The sequence below is a fragment of the Ziziphus jujuba genome, chromosome 1, assembly GCF_031755915.1.
Source record: "Ziziphus jujuba cultivar Dongzao chromosome 1, ASM3175591v1".
Classification (NCBI taxonomy): domain Eukaryota; kingdom Viridiplantae; phylum Streptophyta; class Magnoliopsida; order Rosales; family Rhamnaceae; genus Ziziphus; species Ziziphus jujuba.
This window is the reverse complement of record NC_083379.1, coordinates 46,324,732-46,346,784: the sequence shown is the minus strand read 5'-3', so window position 1 is coordinate 46,346,784 and position 22,053 is coordinate 46,324,732. Positions and strand designations below refer to the sequence as shown.

General features: G+C 32.7%; 2 protein-coding genes and 1 pseudogene across 10 annotated transcripts; all 3 read left to right on the top strand.

Moving 5' to 3' along the window:
• The first annotated feature begins 1,856 nt into the window (after positions 1-1,856).
• On the top strand, positions 1,857-14,220 carry LOC132800332 (mediator of RNA polymerase II transcription subunit 15a-like). Of its 9 annotated transcripts, none has more exons than XM_060813785.1 (12): positions 1,857-2,144; positions 2,601-2,780; positions 3,091-3,205; positions 3,462-3,573; positions 10,918-11,041; positions 11,210-11,271; positions 11,677-11,751; positions 12,095-12,311; positions 12,424-12,538; positions 12,794-12,905; positions 13,163-13,253; positions 13,948-14,220. In XM_060813785.1, the coding sequence occupies exons 3-12, from the start codon at positions 3,141-3,143 to the stop codon at positions 14,040-14,042; spliced, it is 1,068 nt and encodes a 355-aa protein (XP_060669768.1). In that variant the 5' UTR covers positions 1,857-2,144; positions 2,601-2,780; positions 3,091-3,140; the 3' UTR covers positions 14,043-14,220. The 9 variants fall into 9 exon arrangements, with proteins under 9 accessions (XP_060669768.1, XP_060669767.1, XP_060669766.1 ...); XM_060813784.1 differs by having other exon boundaries at positions 1,866-2,144; positions 12,433-12,538; positions 13,133-13,253; XM_060813783.1 differs by having other exon boundaries at positions 1,869-2,144; positions 10,921-11,041; positions 13,133-13,253.
• LOC132800334 (mediator of RNA polymerase II transcription subunit 15a-like) lies at positions 5,632-8,943 on the top strand (annotated as a pseudogene).
• A 1,151-nt stretch (positions 14,221-15,371) lies between the features above and the next one.
• On the top strand, positions 15,372-20,690 carry LOC132799231 (uncharacterized). Its single transcript, XM_048467525.2, has 9 exons — positions 15,372-15,622; positions 16,000-16,059; positions 17,198-17,312; positions 18,197-18,308; positions 18,545-18,665; positions 18,930-19,035; positions 19,291-19,402; positions 19,630-19,750; positions 20,424-20,690. Exons 3-9 carry the CDS (start codon positions 17,203-17,205, stop codon positions 20,510-20,512), a joined length of 771 nt encoding a protein of 256 aa, XP_048323482.2. The 5' UTR covers positions 15,372-15,622; positions 16,000-16,059; positions 17,198-17,202; the 3' UTR covers positions 20,513-20,690.
• The last annotated feature ends 1,363 nt before the right edge of the window (positions 20,691-22,053 follow it).

Below are 22,053 nucleotides of genomic sequence, written 5' to 3'. Positions count from 1 at the left end.
TTTCGTAGTATATCCTTAATATACAATTTATTTCATATTAATTCAATTTATAAATTGATTATCAAATTGAATGATAGGAAATTTAAAGATTAAAAAATTAATTAATTATCTCATTAATTAATTAATTGATCCATTTTTCCATATTTTGTTCGTAAATTAAAAAAATTAATTGATTTTTTCAATTTTTAATATTTCTATTAATCAATTTAAAAATTAAATTAATGCAGAATAGATTATAAGTTAAGTGTAATCTATTTGAATGGGCCCCTTGATCACCCATACATGGAATTATTTGAATGGGCCAGATATTCAACGCCGTTCGAACGGGTCAAGCAACCGGAAGTACCATAATTGGCTGAGGATCCTCAACGCCTAACACCTCTTATTTTTCAAAACAATAGAAAATTGTTTTCTATTTATTTTTCAAAACAATAGAAAATTGTAATAATAATAATAATAATAATAAATAAATAAATAATAAGAGTTTAAACGTATTTTATTTATTTTTGTCTGAGGAAATTCCTTTAGACCTACAGTAAACAAAGTAATCCATCTAATTAATTCAGAACCACAATTCGGGATTATCTGAGAGGATTCCTAAAAACATCTCAAATGATTTTTCAAAAATCATCTAATTGGTATTTTTTTTCTAAATCATTTAAGTACTTGAGTCAGGCGTTGGCGCCCGATTGTGTCTTGACCCCTATTCAATTTTTGGGCAGAGTTAATTTTTCAAGAACAAAATTATTAAAAAACGATTCTTTATTTTATCTTCAAACACTATATGAAATGTTTTTATCTTTTTGATGGGCTTGCTTGAGATCTCAGTTTTAAAATGTTATATCCTTAATTTAGCATGGAGTTACTTCACCTGACATTAAAATAGCAGTTGTTGATGTGAGATCTATGGAGATTTGACTTGCCTTTCTTTACAAGCTTGGGTAATGTGGGTCTATCTTGTATAATAATGCTAGATATATTAAAATATTTATTAAATTTATTAATCAATTGTTATGGTAGATAATATGATAATATTTAAATGGTTTATTTTTTTAATTTATTTTTCCATCAAATGTTTCACTCATATATATTTTATATAGAGATATCAATCAATAATATTTTAATATATATTATTTAATAAATATTTTGATATATATAACATTATTACTATTTTATATTATGCAAGTTGTTTCCACGTGGCCAACAACAAGTGCTTTTGGAGGTAGAGGCCCTACTGCATGTCAGCAAACAGATGGCTTGCGCATGCATTGCTTCTAGTCCATTTTATGATTTAAAGGTATGTAATTATAATCCAGCGCACGATAATTTTGCACCATCAACTTTTTAACCAAGCGTCATTTGGACGCTCTGCTAATGCATTAGGTCTATGAAACATGTACAAAATCAAATGCCATGCAAGAAGCAAGTCGGACTACATGATTGCAGACTCTCAGTGCTTTACCTTTTAAATTTACCATAAGTCAAATCCATATTAAAAACTAATCGGTTCAATACTATTGTATAATCCTTGCAAATCGGGGGATCTTAATAATATTTTAATCGATGTTGTTTATAAATGCACTTTATTATAAATAAAATCAATTTAATCGTTATTGTTATTATTATTATTATTTTAAAACACTTTCATTCTCTCTTCATAAGATATCTAAATGGGCCAACAGTAGACCCAAAAAGAAAGAGATGGACTTGGCCTTTTCATGATGTCCTTCCAAACCACGTGTCATTATCTGTAGCCCACAAAACTTTTTTCTTCTTCTTGCCTTTTTTTTTTTTTTTTTTGTTTTTTGGGGTGTGGGGGCGTGGAATTTGATGAATTTAAGAATTGCTTCTGCTTTTCTTCAAAAAAAAAAAAAAAAAAAAACGAATTGCTTCTGCTTTTGAAAGTAAACATTAATTAAAATATCAAAATAAGTGATTTGACATATAAGGACAGGAGTGAAGTAAAATTGTAAGAGAGAAGGCGATATGGACGGCAGGTGAGACCCAAGACTAAAGGCAATCATGCTGAACAATTTCCAACCAGAAAAGGATTGCATGACTAATTTTGATATCCCACTTTCGTCTCTTCGTCTCTTTGATTACTTTTTCCAACCAGAAAAGGCTCTGTCTTTCTGAGCTTCCAGGTACCTTTTTTCTTTTTTGATAATCGTGTAACTTTAACAATCTTAAAGGTTTCAGTTTGATATTTTTACTGTTTGCATCTTATTTTTGGATTCTTTGCCTTTGATCAAAGTCTTTTCATGAACAATTCCGTCCAAAACCCATGTCGAAACTACCAAGCCGACTCGTTTCTCTTTCGAATTATCACTTGATAAAGCTTTAATTGAACCTAACTTAATACATGGACACCACCTCAGTAATTAGAATTCCTCCGAACAATTACTTCTAACCAGTGTTGGTACTCTTTCTCTTGTAATCATTGAATTTATTTATTTATTTATTTTTCTTATGCTCTTTTTAAAAAATTTGCGCCGGCTCAGTATTTAGAATCAATGTCACATACACAAATGATTGCTTTTCTTCAGGACTTTCTTTTAACTGGTTATTGAATGTTGTTGTTTTCTTGACTCTTGAGACAGTTTGTTCAGGTGAATTAGATTTGTTGTACAACAATAATTGTATGCCTCTTCAAGGTGGTGAACCCACAATGGATACAAGTGATTGGAGGGCTCAGTCGCTGCCAAATTCACGTCAAACGAAGTGTCAACAAGATGTAGTTTAAGTTGATAAATTTATACAACTTATAATATAATATAATTGTATGTCTTCTACTTTCATTCTTTTCAATAGGAAGAGTGTTTAAGTTGATAATTTTAGCTAGTTTTCTAATGGGTGGCTAATTAAGTGAAAAGTTATAATATATCTGAACAATTCCTCAGTTGTTAGCCAGTCTCCGTACGCTCTCTTGTTATCACTGAATTTTTTTTAAGCTCTTTTTAAAAATTGTCCTGGCTTGGCATTTAGAATCAATGTCACATGCACAAATAATTGCCATTCTTCTACCCTTTCTCTGAACTAGTAATATTGAAAATTGTAGTTATCTATTGACAGCTTGTTCTGGTGAATTAGTTTTGACAGACAATAATAATCGGAGGCCTATTCAAAGCGGAGAACCAACAATGAACACAAGTGATTGGAGGACTCAGTTGCAGCCAGATACACGGCAACGAATTATCGACAAGATGTATGTGCCTTTTGAGAAAATTTCACTTCATATTTTAAGGATTAGATTTAGAAGTCACATTTTTTTATCAATGTTTCATTGTGTAAAGTTAAAAAGCAGAAGATAGAAATATTGGAAATTATTAGTAATAGAATTTCATGAATGAGCAAAGCTTTCATGGTGGTGTTCTTGTTTTCTCTTTTTGTAAGTTGAGAATTATAGTTCTTCCATGCTTTATGGTTTGTAGATAATAAATGAGTAATGATTGCCTGTACAGAATAGATACGTTGAAGAAACATCTTCGCTACTCTGGTCAAGAAGGATTGCATGAACTGGAGAAAATCGCTGTCAGGTTTGAGGAAAAGATATATAATGCTGCCATAAGCCAGGTACTTTCTTGGTTCCCTTACTTTCTATGGTATAGATAGACACAGAAGCTCGCAAGGCACTTAAGCATATCTGTATGCTTTGTTATATGGACACTTTTGTGTCCCAACACAACAAACAGAATGGAACATTAAATGGTTTGTTTTTCCCCCTTTCCTCTTCATATCATCACTGGCTATGTGGCCTAATCTTTTTATTGAACAATTGTTTCAGTCAGATTATTTACGGAAAATTTCATTGAAAATGCTTTCAATGGAGACTACGTGCCCAAACACAATGGCCGATTCTTTGCCTTCCAACACTGTTGGCACTAGCAGCACGACCCCAGATCCAGGTAATTCCCTCCTGTCCCTACTTTCATGCTTTTAATTTGGGAGAGTGATTCGGTTTATATTTTTTATAAAGTTTTCTCTTGGGTTTTTAATCAAATTAAAAGATCTCATATGTCCTTATGGAATTTTTTTATGTGGATTTATAGCTTTGTGGAAAGTATGGATGCTTCCGAGCATGCCTTCATGGTTTAATTATTTGTAAATTTAGATGTTATTCCACTAACTTGATGTATGCAGTCTCAAGTTCACAATCAATCACTCGCACAGCCCCATCCATAGCCAATGGCAGCTAACCACTCACTCTCTCCCTCTGTCTCTCTCTCTCTCTCTAATAAGAATTTTTGTATGTTGTTCATTAATTTATACATTTTTTATAGGAGATAATTAAAGTTTCATAAATTTGGTTTCATTTTAGGCAAGAACTTAATTAATTTAGAGGTTAGGGCCATGTGTGTATATGGTTAAAAATATTGAATGAAGATTATTTTTCCATGAGTGTTTTTGGATGGTCAATCTGAGAGGGTGGTGAATTTGCAATATTTATGGTTTACTACATTTGTTAAGTTAATTGAGCTATAGCTGCATATATTTTATCATCTTTTTCTTGTTGCTGGTTTGTTTTTAGCCCAGCTAGTTGGATCCTGATCGGTAGGTTTTATTTTTATTTAAATTTTTCTTTTCTTTTTTAATACCAATTTTATGTTGATTGTAGGCAATGTTTGAAAGGCTCTCTCTTGGGGGGCAGCGCAACAAAGACGCATTTAAGCGTGTTAAAAAAAGCGAGGAACCAAAAGGGTCCATGCTCTAGAGGATGGGGCATGTCATGTATGATGTATTATGTTTTTTCTCAAGCATACACTCAGTGAGATAGAGAAATAATGTTATTAATAATAATAAAAAGATTTTAAAGGTATTTTATATTTTTTTTGTCTGGATGAAATTTAAGCCTCATGCAGAAACATGTCTTCTTATGTACCTCTTCTCTATTTTTCTTTTTCTTTTGGCTTGTTAAAACCTTTTTCTGTAAATAAGAAAAGGATAAGCTTGGTTTTATAGATTCCCATGATTTGTAGCCGAGTGTCAACAAAAAAAGCGATGACGAAAATCAAATTGTGGAACAATCACCCATACGTGTTAAATAAATAAATATTTATAGACGTAAAATAACCGATTATTTATTTACAGAATCTATCCATGTTTTTATAAAAAATTTTTTAATAGCTGTGTTTATTCCATTTACTAATGATTATATTTGAATGTTATTATTTTTTATACTTAATGAAATTTATTATATATATTTTAAATTTTAAAATAAATTCTTACAATATGATCATCAAACCATGAAGAGAAGAATTTGTATTTAAAATAAAATAAAATAAAAAAATAAAAAAATAAAAAAAATAAAAAATAAAAAATAAAAAATAAAAAAAAGACAGAACCATAAATTACTAAAATTTATGCGACACTGATTCTTCCTCACTTCTCACATATATCACACACCATCGCATTTAATCTTTCTTCTGAAAAGATGAAAAAGCACACGACAAAAGCTTTGGCAGCTGTCCTCCACAAGAATAACTTAGCTGTCCTCCACAAGAATAACTTCATCTTGCACGACAAAAGCACACGATATCACCATCTCTCTTTCTCCACCTCCTGTTCTCCTTCGCCTTCTCAGATTCCAACCAGCCACTGAAGACCTATTTCCGCTTATACACTTTTGTATGTATTTTATTATATATATATATATATTTGGATATTATTCGATAAGCTGAATTTTTAGATTTGTGAAATTTTGTTCACAATCTTCGATAAAGTTTTTACTAAGTTTTCTAGTTGTCAATTTATAAAGATTCGAGAATTAAGAAATATTCATGGTTTCTTGTCTCTAATAAAATAGCTTTGAGGGATTTGGACCAGAATGAGATTGGAATGCAGTGCCTGAGTGAGATTTTAAATAGTCGATCTTGTGGGCTTTTTTTTTTTAAAAAAAAATAATAAATAAATATTTTATTTTTATAAATTAAGGATTAGATTTGGCCCAAAAAACCTTTTTTTTTTCTTGTTTGCATATATATCAAGGATGTAGCTTATCATCTGTGGTAACTTTACTGATGATATTGATGTGTACTTAAATCATACTCTTTAGAAAATTTATCTGCTTGAACAACCCGAGACTGTTGTCCTCTCTAAATGTAAAAACATTGAAATTATTCTTTTTTGGAAATGCTTTTTTTTTTTTTTTCCCGTTATTCATGCATAGTTGCCCTAAAAATCAATAATTATGTTTATATTTCTTTTTGTTTCAAATAGATCAAGGACTCTTTTGCTTTGGAAAATCATACAGAAAGTTAGCTGTACCATCAGATGATATAAATAATGCCACTGCTTTAGCTTTATTCATGTCGCATAATTAATAAGTTGTTGATCCTTTTCTTTCTTCTCTTCGTTCTCCATGCAAATTTGTTAATGTTTAAGCTGCTAAATGGTTATCATAGAATTTTTTAAGCTTCTTTTAAAAATTGCAGGGCTCAGTATTTCGAATCAATGTCACATTCATAAATGATTCCTTTCCGTCTAGGCTTTCTCTTAACTAGTGATTGAATTTTGTGGTTGTCTTAAGAAAGTTTGTTCTGGTGAATTAGATTTGATGGACAATAATAATTGGAGACCTATTCAAGGTGCAGAACCCACAATGGAAACAAGTGACTGGAGGACTGAGTTGCAGCCAGATGAACGTCAGCGAAATGTCAACGAGATGTATGTGCCTTTGAAAAAAATTTGACTTCACATTTTAAGCATTATATCTAGTGGTTGCATTTTGTAACATTGTTTTATCATAAGTAGTTAAAAAGCAGAAGAAAGAATATTGGAAATTACTAGTGATAGAATGTAACAAGTGAACCAAGCTTTCATGATGGTTTTCTTGTTCTCTGTTTAACAGAAGGTATTATCTTTTATCATGTGCTTTTGTCTTCTCAACTTTTTTCTCGCAGTAACCATGCTGCTCTTTATTCATGTTAAAAATGAGCCTGATAAGAAGAGCTCTTGGTTAGTAAAAGAGGATGCTTTTCTTGTAGCTTTTCTTTAGGAGCTAGTATCCATGGCGAAGGGTAAAAGAGAGGGCATTGTTTGAAAATAAAATAAAAGATTTAGTGTAATGCTAAAATGGTATATGGAATGGGATCCGGATATTAAATGTGGAAGCATTAATTAAAGTAGGAGAGGCAGCATTGAAAACAATGGATTAATAAAGTTAGGGTGGATGCAGTTGTTTGAGTGGTTTTTGCCAAAATATATGGGTGGATATGTGTGTGTGTGTGTGTGTGTGTGGAAGTTTGTGCTTGTTTGCTTACATCTGGGTGGAACTTTGCATTGCAATTGAATGGTAGAGAACCGACTGGGTGAAAGTATTGCAGTAGTAGTATGCCTTATCAGCTATGACCTAACTATTGCTTAGTCTGGTTTAAGTTTGTGATTTGAAGGTTAAAAGTGAAATTTTCCCTCCGTTTGAAGACATGATAATTGAATACTCCATTTTTATATTTAATTGTTTGGTGTAATCTTAGCTGCATGATTTTTGCATTTTGAAGTTCGTAAGTTGAGAATTATAGTTCTTCAGTGCTGTATGGTCAATAACTGATGAATGAGTTATGATTGCATGTATAGAATGGATACAATGAAGAAGCATCTTCCCTTCTCTGGTTAAGAAGGATTGCATGAACTGGAGAGAGTCGCTGTCAGGTTTGAGGAAAAGATTTATACTGCTGCCACAAGCATGGTACTTCCATGTTTCTTTGTTCCCTTAATTTCTATGGTACATGGGCACATGCATTGATAGATGCAGAAGCTCGCAAGGCACTTACCCATATCTGTATGTTTCATTATATGAACACATTTGTGTCCTAACTCAGTGAACAGAATGCAACATGGCCTAATTTCTGCCCTTCCCTCTTCATATCATCACTTGCTATATGGCCTAATTTTTTATTGAACAATTGTTTCAGTCAGATTATTTACGGAAAATTTCATTGAAAATGCTTTCAATGGAGACTACGTGCCCAAACACAATGGCCGACACTGTTGGCACTAGCAGCAAGACCCCAGATCCAGGTAATTCCCTCCTGTCCCTACTTTCATGCTTTTAATTTGGGAGAGTGATTCGGTTTATATTTTTTATGAAGTTTTCTCTTGGGTTTTTAATCAAATTAAAAGATCTCATATGTCCTTATGGAATTTTTTTATGTGGATTTATAGCTTTGTGGAAAATATGGATGCTTCCGAGCATGCCTTCATGGTTTAATTATTTGTAAATTTAGATGTTATTCCACTAACTTGATGTATGCAGTCTCAAGTTCACAATCAATCACTCGCACAGCCCCTTCCTTAGCCAATGGCAGCTAACCACTCTCTCTCTCTCTCTCTCTCTAATAAGAATTTTTGTATGTTGTTCATTAATTTATACATTTTTTATGGGAGATAATTAAAGTTTCATAAATTTGGTTTCATTTTAGGCAACAACTTAATTAATGTAGAGAAATTTAGAGGTTAGGGCCATGTGTGTATATGGTTAAAAATGTTGAATGAAGATTATTTTTCCATGAGTGTTTTTGGATGGTCAATCTGATAGGGTGGTGAATTTGCAATATTTATGGTTTGCTACATTTGTTAAGTTAATTGAGCTATAGCTGCATATATTTTATCATCTTTTTCTTGTTGCTGGTTTGTTTTTAGCCCAGCTAGTTGGATCCTGATCGGTAGGTTTTATTTTTATTTAAATTTTTCTTTTCTTTTTTAATACCAATTTTATGTTGATTGTAGGCAATGTATGAAAGGCTCTCTCTTGGGGGGCAGCGCAACAAAGACGCATTTAAGCGTGTTAAAAAAAGCGAGGAACCAAAAGGGTCCATGCTCTAGAGGATGGGGCATGTCATGTATGATGTATTATGTTTTTTCGAGCGTTGTTCCTCAAGCATACACTCAGTGAGATAGAGAATAATGTTATTAATAATAATAAAAAGATTTTAAAGGTATTTTATATTTTTTTTGTCTGGATGAAACTTAAGCCTCATGCAGAAACATGTCTTCTTGTGTACCTCTTCTCTATTTTTCTTTTTCTTTTGGCTTGTTAAAACCTTTTTCTGTAAATAAGAAAAGGATAAGCTTGGTTTTATAGATTCCCATGGTTTGTAGCCAAGTGTCAACAAAAAAGGCGATGACGAAAATCAAATTGTGGAACAATCACCCATACGTGTTAAATAAATAAATATTTACAGAATCTATTTATGTTATAATTTTTTTTTTAATGGCTGTGTTTATTCCATTTACTAATGACTATATTTGAATGTTATTATTTTTTATGCTTAATAAAATTTATTATGTATATTTTAAATTTTAAAATAAATTCTTACAATATGATCATCAAACCATGAAGAGAAGAATTTGTATTTAAAATTTAAAAAAAAAAAAAAAGACAGAACCATAAATTACTAAAATTTATTCAACACTGATTCTTCCTCACTTCTCACATATATCACACACCATCGCATTTAATCTTCCTTCTGAAAAGATGAAAAAGCACACGACAAAAGCTTTGGCAGCTGTCCTCCACAAGAATAACTTCATCTTGCACTATTAAGCTCCTCCGCATGAGTTGTCTTAACATATGATGTTAAAACTTGGACTCTATATATATATATATATATATATATATGTAATTGACCCCAATAAGCCATCCATATTGGATAGTAAGTTTTATTTTAACCGCATATTGTAAATTGGGAGATTTTAATCATACCTTAGTCTCTCTTATTCTCGTCTCTATAATGGATTTCAGTGCAAATCAAAACAATTTAGTCGTTGTTATTATTATAATTTCGAAACACTTGCAATCTCTTTTTTAAAAATTTGCAATTTCTTCCCCTAATTATTTTTCCCCTACTAACGACATCTAAATGGTCCATCGTATGGAGAATTGGACTGGGCTGATGTACCCTAAACCAGGTGTTATATTATCCATGGACTATGATCCACAGAAGCTTTTTTTTTCTTTTTATTAATATTTTTCTGTTTTTTGCCGAAATTGGATGAAAGGTTCGTTGAATATTGAAAATCAATTGCTTGTGAAACTAAACATTTACTAAAGTATCAGAGTAGAGTGATTTTTTGGTAATAGTATTTGTACATGGAGAAGGAAGGTTAAAGCGTAATAAGAAGGAAAAACTGAGGGCAGTGATGGAAAAGCGACATACAAAAGTAATGCCATTAATAGGTCAAAAATAAAAATCCCAATCCTGAATAAATAATTTAGGATTTTGTAATTACTTCTACTTTCTTCTTCTAAAGTATATGTTCATGAAAATTGGGGATACTTCTGCAACGGGAAGCCGCTCGTACCCCCAATCTTCCTTTTCAATTTTCTCTAATTTTCACCTCCATTTTCCTCGCCAAATCCTCATCTGACTCTCTTGCCTCGTCTCTCTGACTTTTTTTTTTTTTTTAATTGTTCCAAAACCCGAATAGGCTCTCTGGCTTTTTGAGCTTCAAGGTAGTTTTTTTTTTTTTTTTTTTTTTTTTTTTTTTTTTTTTTATAATCGGCGTATCAATCTCCTCGATTAACAGATTTTTGATTTATTTTTTTGGTTTTGTTTTATTCGGTTATGGAGATTAAATTATTGGATTTGTTTGGCGTTCACTACTCTTTGTTGAAGCACATAAAATTGGAATTGTGTTTGGTAAAGAGGAAATTGAAATCGATGGAAAAAAAGAAAAAAAAAAGTTTAATTTTTGTCTTGTAATCTATATAAGAAAAGAAAAAAAAATATATGGGTGATTTAAGAAGTTTGAAAATTTTAAGACGCTAATTTTCTCTGCTTATTAGGCGTAAATTTGTTTTGACCAAATCGGTAAAATTTTAGTGTTGACGTTTGCATCTTATTCTGGATTCTTTGTCTTTATCAAAGTTTTTTCATGAACAATTCCGGCCGGCAAAATAATCTTTCAAACCTGCAACAGCAGCAGCAGCAACAACGAGAACAACAGGTTATGGCTCAGCAAAGCAACCTATCAAATATGCATCAGCAACAGTTGGGCCCTCAAAGTAGTGTTACTGGATTGCAGCAACCGCAGCAGCTGCTTGGTAGCCTAATTCTTACAGCCTAATTCTTTTCTTCACTTGATTGTTCTGTACACTGAATTCATTCCACTGTTCAAAACTTTATCTGCTAGTTAAGATCTTTTTAGTTATTACCTCTAGTAAAATTTTATATCACTGATTGCATATATTCATGTTTTTATATCTTTGTAGGGTCAACGGCCCAGACAGGACATGCAGATGGGGGTGATTGGAAAGAGGAAGCCTATCAAAAGGTAAGACACCATAACTTTCCCCTTTGACTGATTTTACATAAAGGCAAGACTTGTGGGGTTTGGGAAGGGCTTGTCTTTGGGTTTTGTCTGGAATACACATAGATTTTGGAACAAAAATTCAGGAATAATGAACAATTAAGAGATAAGAATACTGATGAAAGCACACTTTGTAGGACATGGGGGTTGTTTAAGAAAAAAGTTAAAGAATATGAACTCTTTTTAAGAGAGGGAACCCCCTAAATGAAGAGACCACAAAGCTTATCTGAAATTCAGCCGCATATAGAAACATGTATATGTCACAAGTATTTTTTTTTTTTTTTTTCCTTCTCTCTCTCTCTCTCCAATTTTTAGCATGTTTAAAAATTAGAGATTCATGAGCTCTTTCTTGCTGATATTCATTTGCAGATCAAGAGCTTGAACGACTTGTATTTTGCTGATATGAATGAAATGTCCCGGAAAATTGCTGTTAAATTGCAGCAGGTATGTTACAATTTTCATTATGTGATTAATCTCTCAAATTTTGCTTCTCAACCCACCTTTGTCATTATGGAAGTTATAGGTATAGCCAGTCCTTCTGAGGGCTGGATCCGCTGTTTGAATTTCTGCAGAAGGTTGGTGCACCTTCTGTGTTAAGGCTGCCATTTGCCCTGACTGCTGCTAATAAATATGATTAAAAGTAGAATTGGTTTTTCACTGATATGTTGTCAATATATAATACATATAATGTATTTTAATAGAACTTGTTCGTATATCAACCAATACTTTTTTTTTTCTTTTTTTTTTTTTTTTTGCTTAATTATGTTTTTCATTCTTTGTTTGCCAGCATGATTCTCTTCAACAACCCAAAACAGAGCAGCTTGAGAAGCTAAGATTATTTAAGGCTATGTTGGACAAAAGTCTGGCATTTTTACAGCTAAACAAAAATAGCATTTTAATAGGTCACAAGGATAAATTGCCTTTGTATGAGAAGCAGATAGTAAGTTTTGTCAGTTCAAATAGGCCCAGGAGACCTGCTTCTTCATTGCAGCAAGGACAGCTTGGTATTTAGAATCAATATCACATGCCCAAATAATTGCTATTCTTCTTCCCTTTCTCTGAACTAGTAATATTGAAAATTGTAGTTTTCTATTGACACTTGTTCTGGTGAATTAGTTTTGACAGACCACAATAATTGGAGGCCTATTCAAAGCGGAGAACCAACAATGGACACAAGTGATTGGAGGTCTCAGTTGCAGCCAGATTCACGTCAAAAAATTATCAACAAGATGTATGTGCCTTTTGAGAAAATTTCACTTCATATTTTAAGGATTGGATTTAGAAGTCACATTTGTTATCAATGTTTTATTGTGTAGAGTTAAAAAGCAGAAGAAAGAAATATTGGAAATTATTAGTAGTTAAATTTCATGAATGAGCAAAGCTTTCATGGTGGTTTTCTTGTTTTCTGTTTTTGTAGGCTGAGAATCCTAGCTCTTCCATGCTTTATTGTTTGTGGATAATTAATGAATAGTGATTGCCTGTACAGAATGGATACGTTGAAGAAAAATCTTCCCTACTCTGGTCAAGAAGGATTGCATGAACTGGAGAAAGTCGCTGTCAGGTTTGAGGAAAAGATATATAATGCTGCCATAAGCCAGGTACTTCCTTATTTCTTGGTTCCCTTGCTTTCTGTGGTATGTGTGGCACATGCATAGATAGATGCAGCAGCTCGCAAGGCACTTAACCATATCTGTATGTTTCATTATATGAACACATTTGTGTCCTAACTCAGTGAACAGAATGCAACATGGCCTAATTTCTCCCCTTCCCTCTTCATCTCATCACTTGCTATATGGCCTAATTTTTTATTGAACAATTGTTTCAGTCAGATTATTTACGGAAAATTTCATTGAAGATGCTTTCAGTGGAGACTACATGTTCAAACACAATGGCCGATTCTTTGCCTTCCAACACTGTTGGCACCAGCAGCAAGACCCCAGATCCAGGTAATTCCCTCCTGTCCCTACTTTCATGCTTTTAATTTGGGAGAGTGATTAAGTTTATATTTTTTGTGTTGTTTTCTCGTGGGTTTTTAATTAAATTAAAAGATCTAATATGTCCTTATGGAATTTTTTATATGGATTAATATCTTTGTGGAAAATATGGATGCTTGTGAGCATGCCTTCATGGTTTAGTTATTTGTAAATTTAGATGTTATTCAACTAACTAGATGCATGCAGTCTCAAGTTCACAATCAAGCACTCGCACAGTCTCTTCGTTAGCCAGTTGCAGCTAACCACACACTCTCTCTCTAATAAGAATTTTTGTATATTGTTCATTAATTTATACATCTTTTATCGGAGATAATTAAAGTTTCATAAATTTGGTTTCATTAAAGGCAAGAATTTATTTAATTTAGAGGTTAAGGCCTTGTGGGTATATGGTTAAAAATGGTGAAGATTTTTTTTCCATTAGTGTTTTTGGATGGTGAATCTGAGAGGGTGGTGAATTTGCAATATTTATGGTTTAGTACATTTGTTAAGTTAATTGAGCTATAGCGGCATAAATTTTACCGCCTTTTTTCTTGTTGCTGGTTTGTTTTTGGCCCAGCCAGTTGGATCCTGATCAGTAGGTTTTATTTTTATTTAACCCTTTTTTTTTCTTTTTTTTTTTTGGGGGTCAATTTTATGTTGATTGCAGGCAATGTTTTCAAACGCTCTCTTAGGGTGCGGCGCAAGAAACATGCACTGAAGCGAGTTAAAAAAAGCAGGGATCCAAAAGGGTCCATGCTCTAGAGGATGGGGCATGTCATGTATGATGCAGGGATCCAAAAGGGTCCATGCTCTGGAGGATGGGGCATGTCATGTATGATGTATATGTCTTTTCGAGCGTTGTTCCTCAAGCGTACACTCAGTGAGATAGAGAAATAATAATATTAATAATAATAAAAAGATTTTAAAGGTATTTTATTTATTTTTGTCTGGATGAAATTTAAGCCTCATGCAGAAATGTCTTCTTATGTGCCTCTTATCTATTTTTCTTTTTCGTTTTGACTTGCTAAAACCTTTTTCTGTAAATAAGAAAAGGACAAGCTTGGTTTTATAGATTCCCATAGCTGTATACAAATTTGTAGCAAAAAAAATGAAGATGAAAATCAAAATCTGGAACAATCACCAGTATGATCATCAAGCCACGAGGTGAAGAATTTGTTTTTCTAAAAGAAAAAAAAAAAAAAAAACCATAAATTACTGATATTTACCTGGAGATCTGTGACAGTTTGCATGGAAAATATTTTTGTTAGTTATGGCTGGAGCAATCGACAGAATGTGGCCTTTGGCCTTTAACTTGCTTATATTGTAGTAGAAGCAATTTTTTCCATCCACATGTGCACATGAGGTTTTTTTCTTTTTCGTTTTTTTATATGAAATTCTTCAATTTCATTAAGATGAAATAACAGTACATGAATTCAGCAAAAAGAAATTACAGATAAAAAAAAAAAAAAAACTACGATCATATATATATATATATATATTTAATTAACCCAATAGATGTCCGTACTGGATAGTGAATTTTATTTTAATCGCACATTATTTGTATAATCCTTATAAACTGGGGAATTTTAATAATACTTTAGTCTCTCTTATTCTCGTCTGTATAAATGAATATTACTGAAATTAAAACAATTTATTTATTATTAATTTTGAAACACTTTTAATTTTTTTTTTAAACTTGCAATTTTTTCACCTAATTATTTGTCCTCTTCAAAGGGCATGCAAATGGTCCATTCTATAGAGAACTGGACTGGACCATGGTCCACAGAAGCTTTTTTCATTTTATTAATATTTTTCATTTGTGGTGGAAATTTGATGAAAGGTTCGTTGAATATTTGAAAGTCAATTGCTTGTGAAACTAAACATTAATAAGTGTCAAGAGTAAAGTGATTTTTTGGTAATAGTATATAAGAATATGTGATTGACATATAAGGACGGAAGTAAAGTACAATTGAAGGTAAAGGAGAAGTGAGTGAGCGTAATAAGACGGAAAAGCTAAGGGCAGTGATGGCAATGCGACAGACAAAAGTAATGCCATTAATAGGTCAAAAATGAAAAAATCCCAATCCTGAATAAATAATTTAGAATTCTGTAATTACTACTGTTTTCTTCTTCAAAATTATATGTTCATAAAAATTGGGGATTCTTCTTGCAACGGGAAACCGCTCGTGGCCCCAATCTTCCTTTTCAATTTTCCCTAATTTTCACCTCCATTTTCCTCGCCAAATCCTCGTCTGACTCTCTTCCTCTATATTTCTCTTTGATCCTTTTTTTTTTTATTTTTTCCCAACCCGAAAAGGCTCTCTGCCTTTCTGAGCTTCAAGGTAGGTTCTTTTTTTTTGATAATCAGCGTATCAATCTCCTCGGATTAACAGATTTTGATTTCTTTTTTTTGGTTTTGTTTTATTCGGTTATGGAGATTAAATAATTGGATTTGTTTGGCGTCCGCTACTCTTTGTTGAAGCAGGTAAAATTGGAATTGGGTTTGGTAAAGAGGAAATTGAAATCGATGAAAAATAAAAAATGTTTAATTTTTTAATTGTAATGTAAATAAGAAAAGAAAAACAAAGAAAGGGGTAATTTAAGAAGTTTGAAATTTTAAGATGCTAATTTGCTATGCTTATTAGACGTAAATTTGTTTTGACCAAATCGTTAAAAATTTTAGTGTTGACGTTTTTTATTTTACTTTTCTTTGTTACAGGGTTAAAGGCAGTGGGAATGTGGAACTTAGCAATATAAAGTTTCAGGTTTGATAATTACGGTTAGCATCTTTTTCTGGATTCTTCGTCTTTATCAAAGTTTTTTCACGAACAATTCCGTCCAACCCGCATGTCGAAACCACCAAGCCGACCCGTTTCTATTTTGAATTATTACTTAATTAGCTTTAATTGAACCTAACCAAATCATAATTTCATCTTCTCAAACCCCAGCCACCGATATCACCAGCGCTCTTTCTCCACCTCCTCTTCTCCTTCGCCTTCTCAGATTTAAACCAGCCACCTGAGGACCTATTTCCACTTCCACACTTTTGTATGTATTGTGATATATATATATATATATATATTTGGATATTATTCGTTGAGCTGAATTTTTAGATTTGTGAAATTTTGTTCTCAATCTTCGATAAAGTTTTTACTAAGTTTTCTAGTTGTCAATTAAAAAGATTCTAGAATTAAAATCTATGAAATATTCATGGTGTCTTGTCTCCAATAAAATAGCTTTGACGGATTTGGACCAGAATGAGATTGGAATGCAATGCCTGAGTGAGATTTTAGATAATTGATCTTCTTGTTTTTTTTTTTTTTTTTTTTTGACTGATGGAGCTTATCATCTGTGGTAGCTTTACTGATATATTTCTTCTTTCGAACATTGGTGTTTTCTTTAGAAAATTTATCTGCTTGAACGATCCAAGACTGTTGTCCTCTCTAAATGTAAAAACATTGAATTTTTGTTTTTTGGAAATACTTGCATAGTTGCCCTAAAAATCAATAACTATGTTTCTATTTCTTTTTGTTTCAAATGGATCAAGGGCTCTTTTGCTTTGGAAAACCATACAGAAAGTTAGCTATACCATCAGATGATATAAATAATGCCATTGCTTTGGCTTTATTCATGTCGGTAGCATATTTAATAAGTTGTTGATCCTTCTGTTCTTTCTTCTCTTTGTTCTCCATGTAAGTTTGTTAATGTTTAAACTGCAAACTCCAAACTATACATTCTATCCAATCTTGGTACTCTCTGGTTCTCATTGAAAATTTTTAAGCTGTTTTTGAAAATTGCACAGGCTCAGTGTTTAGAATCAATGTCACATGCATAAATGATTGCTTTCCTTCTAGGCTTTTCGTAACTAGTGATTGAATTTTTTGGTTGTCTTAAGAAAGTTTGTTATGGTGAATTAGATTTGATGGACAATAATAATTGGAGACCTATTCAAGGTGGAGAACCCACAATGGAAACAAGTGACTGGAGGACTCAGTGTCTGCTCGATTCACGTCTGCGAATTGTCAACAAGATGTATGTGCCTTTGAAAAAGATTTGACTTCTTATTTTAAGTATTAGATTTAATGGTTGCATTTTGTACCAATGTTTTATTATAAGGAGTTAAAAAGCAGAAGAAAGAATATTGGAAATTACTACTAATAGAATGTAAATATTGAGCCAAGCTTTCATGATGGTTATCTTTTATCATGTGCCTTTGTCTTCTCAAGTTTTTTCTTGCAGTAACCATGCTGCTCTCTATTCATGTTAAAAATGAGCCTGATAAGAAGAGCTCTTGGTTAGTAAAAGAGGATGCTTTCCTTGTAGCTTTTCTTTGGGAGCTAGTATCCATGGTGAAGGGTAAAAGAGAGGGCATTGTTTGAAAATAAAATAAAAGATTTAGTGTAATCCTGAAATCGTATATGGAATGGGATCCGGATATTAAATGTGGAAGCATTAATTAAAGTAGCAGAGGCAACATTGAAAATAATGAAGTAATAAAGGTAGGGTAGATGCAGTTGTTTGAGTGGTTTTTGCCAAAATATATGGGTGGATATGTGGATGTGTGTGTGTGTGTGTGTGTGGAAGTTTGTGCTTGTTTGCTTACATCTGGGTGGAATTTTGTATTGCAATTGAATGGTAGAGAACCAACTGGGTGAAAATATTGCAGTAGTATTATGCCTCATCAGCTATGAACTAACTATTGCTTAGTCTGGTTTAAGTTTGTGATTTGAAGGTTAAAAGTGAAATTTTCCCTCCGTTTGAAGACATGATAATTGAATACTCCATTTTTATCTTTAATTATTTGGTGTAATCTTAGCTGCATGATTTTTGCATTTTGAAGTTCGTAAGTTGAGAATTATAGTTCTTCAGTACTTTACGTTCAATGACTAATGAATGAGTTATGATTGGATGTAAAGAATGGATACGTTGAAGAAGCATCTTCCCTTCTCTGGTCAAGAAGGATTGCATGAACTCAAGAAAATCGCTGTAAGGTTTGAGGAAAAGATTTATACTGCTGCCACAAGCCAGGTACCTTCATATTTCTTTGTTCCCTTAATTTCTATGGTACATGGGCACATGCATTGATAGACATGCAAGCTTTATAATTCACTTAAGCATATCTGTATGGTACTTAAGTATGTCTGATTCATGTCCTCGCACAATAGAAAGATTGTGATATTATATGTTTTTTGTTTTTTTGGCCTCCACCCTTCATATCATTCACTTGCTATCTAGGCTAATTTGTTATTGGTTGCTTATTTCAGTCAGATTATCTACAGAAAATTTCTATAAAGATGCTCTTAATGGAGACTAAGTCTCAGAACACAATGGCCAGTTCTTTGCTGTCCAACACTGTTGGCACTAGCAACAGACCCCCAGATCCAGGTAAAACAATGAAGAGCCATGTGCCTCAGTACAAATTCAGATATAATATATCTGAACAATTCGTCAATTCATAGCCAATCTCTGTACTCTCTATTGTTATCATTGAATTTTATTGAGCTCTTTTGAAAAATTGTGCTGGCTCGGTATTTAGAATCAATGTCACATGTACAAATAATTGCTATTCTTCTTCCCTTTCTCTGAACTAGTAATATCGAAAATTGTAGTTTTCTATTGACACTTGTTCTGGTGAATTTGTTTTGACAGACAACAATAATTGGAGGCCTATTCAAAGCGGAGAACCAACAATGGACACAAGTGATTGGAGGTCTCAGTTGCAGCCAGATTCACGTCAAAAAATTATCAACAAGATGTATGTGCCTTTTGAGAAAATTTCACTTCATATTTTAAGGATTAGATTTAGAAGTCACATTTGTTATCAGTGTTTTATTGTGTAGGGTTAAAAAGGAGAAGAAAGAAATATTGGAACTTATTAGCAGTAAAATTTCATGAATGAGCAAAGCTTTCATGGTGGTTTTCTTGTTTTCTATTTTTGTAGGTTGAGAATCCTAGCTCTTCCATGCTTTATTGTTTGTGGATAATTAATGAATAGTGATTGCCTGTACAGAATGGATACGTTGAAGAAAAATCTTCCCTACTCTGGTCAAGAAGGATTGCATGAACTGAAGAAAATCGCTGTCAGGTTTGAGGAAAAGATATATAATGCTGCCATAAGCCAGGTACTTCCTTATTTCTTGGTTCCCTTGCTTTCTGTGGTATGTGTGGCACATGCATAGATAGATGCAGAAGCTCGCAAGGCACTTAACCATATCTGTATGCTTCATTATATGAGCACATTTGTGTCCTAACTCAGTGAACAGAATGCAACATGGCCTAATTTCTCCGCTTCCCTCTTCATATCATCACTTGCTATATGGCCTAATTTTTTATTGAACAATTGTTTCAGTCAGATTATTTACGGAAAATTTCATTGAAGATGCTTTCAATGGAGACTACATGTCCAAACACAATGGCCGATTCTTTGCCTTCCCACACTGTTGGCACCAGCAGCAAGACCCCAGATCCAGGTAATTCCCTCCTGTCCCTACTTTCATGCTTTTAATTTGGGAGAGTGATTAAGTTTATATTTTTTGTGTTGTTTTCTCTTGGGTTTTTAATCAAATTAAAAGATCTAATATGTCCTTATGGAATTTTTTATATGGATTAATATCTTTGTGGAAAATATGGATGCTTGTGAGCATGCCTTCATGGTTTAGTTATTTGTAAATTTAGATGTTATTCAACTAACTTGATGCATGCAGTCTCAAGTTCACAATCAAGCACTCGCACAGTCTCTTCGTTAGCCGGTGGCAGCTAACCACACTCTCTCTCTCTAATAAGAATTTTTGTATATTGTTCATTAATTTATACATCTTTTATCGGAGATAATTGAAGTTTCATAAATTTGGTTTCATTAAAGGCAAGAATTTATTTAATTTAGAGGTTAAGGCCTTGTGGGTATATGGTGAAGATTATTTTTCCATGAGTGTTTTTGGATGGTCAATCTGAGAAGGTGGTGAATTTGCAATATTTATGGTTTACTACATTTGTTAAGTTAATTAAGCTATAGCGGCATAAATTTTACTACCTTTTTTCTTGTTGCTGGTTTGTTTTTGGCCCAGCCAGTTGGATCCTGATCAGTAGGTTTTATTTTTATTTAACCTTTTTTTCTTTTTGGGGTCAATTTTATGTTGATTGCAGGCAATGTTTTCAAACGCTCTCTTAGAGTGCGGCGCAAGAAAAATGCACTGAAGCGTGTTAAAAAAAAGCAGGGATCCAAAAGGGTCTAGGGGATGGGGCATGTCGTGTATGATGCAGGGTTCCAAAAGGGTCCATGCTCTGGAGGATGGGGCATGTCATGTATGATGTATATGTATTTTCGAGCGTTGTTCCTCAAGCGCACACTCAGTGAGATAGAGAAATAATATTATTAATAATAATAAAAAGATTTTAAAGGTATTTTATTTATTTTTGTCTGGATGAAACTTAAGCCTCATGCAGAAAGATGTCTTCTGATGTAACCTGTTATCTATTTTTCTTTTTCGTTTGGACTTGTTAAAACCTTTTTCTGTAAATAAGAAAAGGATAAGCTTGGTTTTATAGATTCCCATGGCTGTATACAAATTTGAAGCTAAGTGTCAACAAACAAAATGATGACCAAAGGCATACACTCAGTGAGGTAGAGAAAATAATATTAATAATAACAAAGAGAGTTTATATGTATTTTATTTATTTTTATGCAGAAGAAACTTAAGCGTCATGCACAAGCATGTATTCTTATGTACCTCTTTTCTATCTTTCTTTTTTGTTTTGACTTGTTGAAACCTTTTCCCGTAAATAAGAAAAGGATAAGCTTGGTTTTATAGATTCCCACAGCTGTACGCGAATTTGTAGCCTAGTGTCAACAAATAAAACGATGACCAAAAGCAAAATGTGGAACAATCAACTATATGATCATCTAACCATGAGGTGAGGCATTTGTATTTAAAAATAAATAAATAACAAGTAAATTAGCGACATTTACCTAGAGATTTGGGTGACAATTTGCATGGAAAATATTTTTTATGTTGGAGCGATCGATAAAATGTGACCTTTAAGTCGCTCATATTCTGGTATAAGAAATTTGTTCCATCTACATCTGTGCATGAAGTTTTTTCATTTTTCCCTTTGTTTGTTTGTTTGTTTTTTTTTTTTTTTTTTTTTTTTTTTTTTTTGTATATGAAATTCCTCAATTTCATTAAGATGAAATAACAGTACATGAATTCAGCAAAAGGAAATTACAATAATAAAAGTTAATCATAACGGTGCCTCCTCCGTCCAGGTCTCATTCTGAGACAAACAGAGAGAATAACGAGTAAGCTCATTCTGAGACAAACAGAGAGAATAACGAGTAAGCTCATTGAGTAGAGCTGTATTAGACCCCTCCCTCTAGGTGCTTGACTACACTATTACCAACATAACTATGGACAACCTTAATTTCTTTTACTAAGCAACAATCTACTTTGAAACAAAATCTACTCGTCTCTATAAATGGACATTACTGAAATTAAAACAATTTAGTCGTTGTTATTATTAACTTTGAAACACTTGTAAACTTGCAATTTTTTCACCTAATTATTATTTTTGCCTCTTCAAAAGGCATTTAAATGGTCCATTCTATGGTGAACTGGACTGGACTGATGTACTCTAAGCCATTTGTTATATTATCCATGGACCATGGTCCACAGAAGTTGTTTTCTTTTTATTAATATTTTTCCTTTTTAGGGGAAATTTGATGAAAGGTTCGTTGAATATTTGAAAGTCAATTGCTTGTGAAACTAAACATTAATTA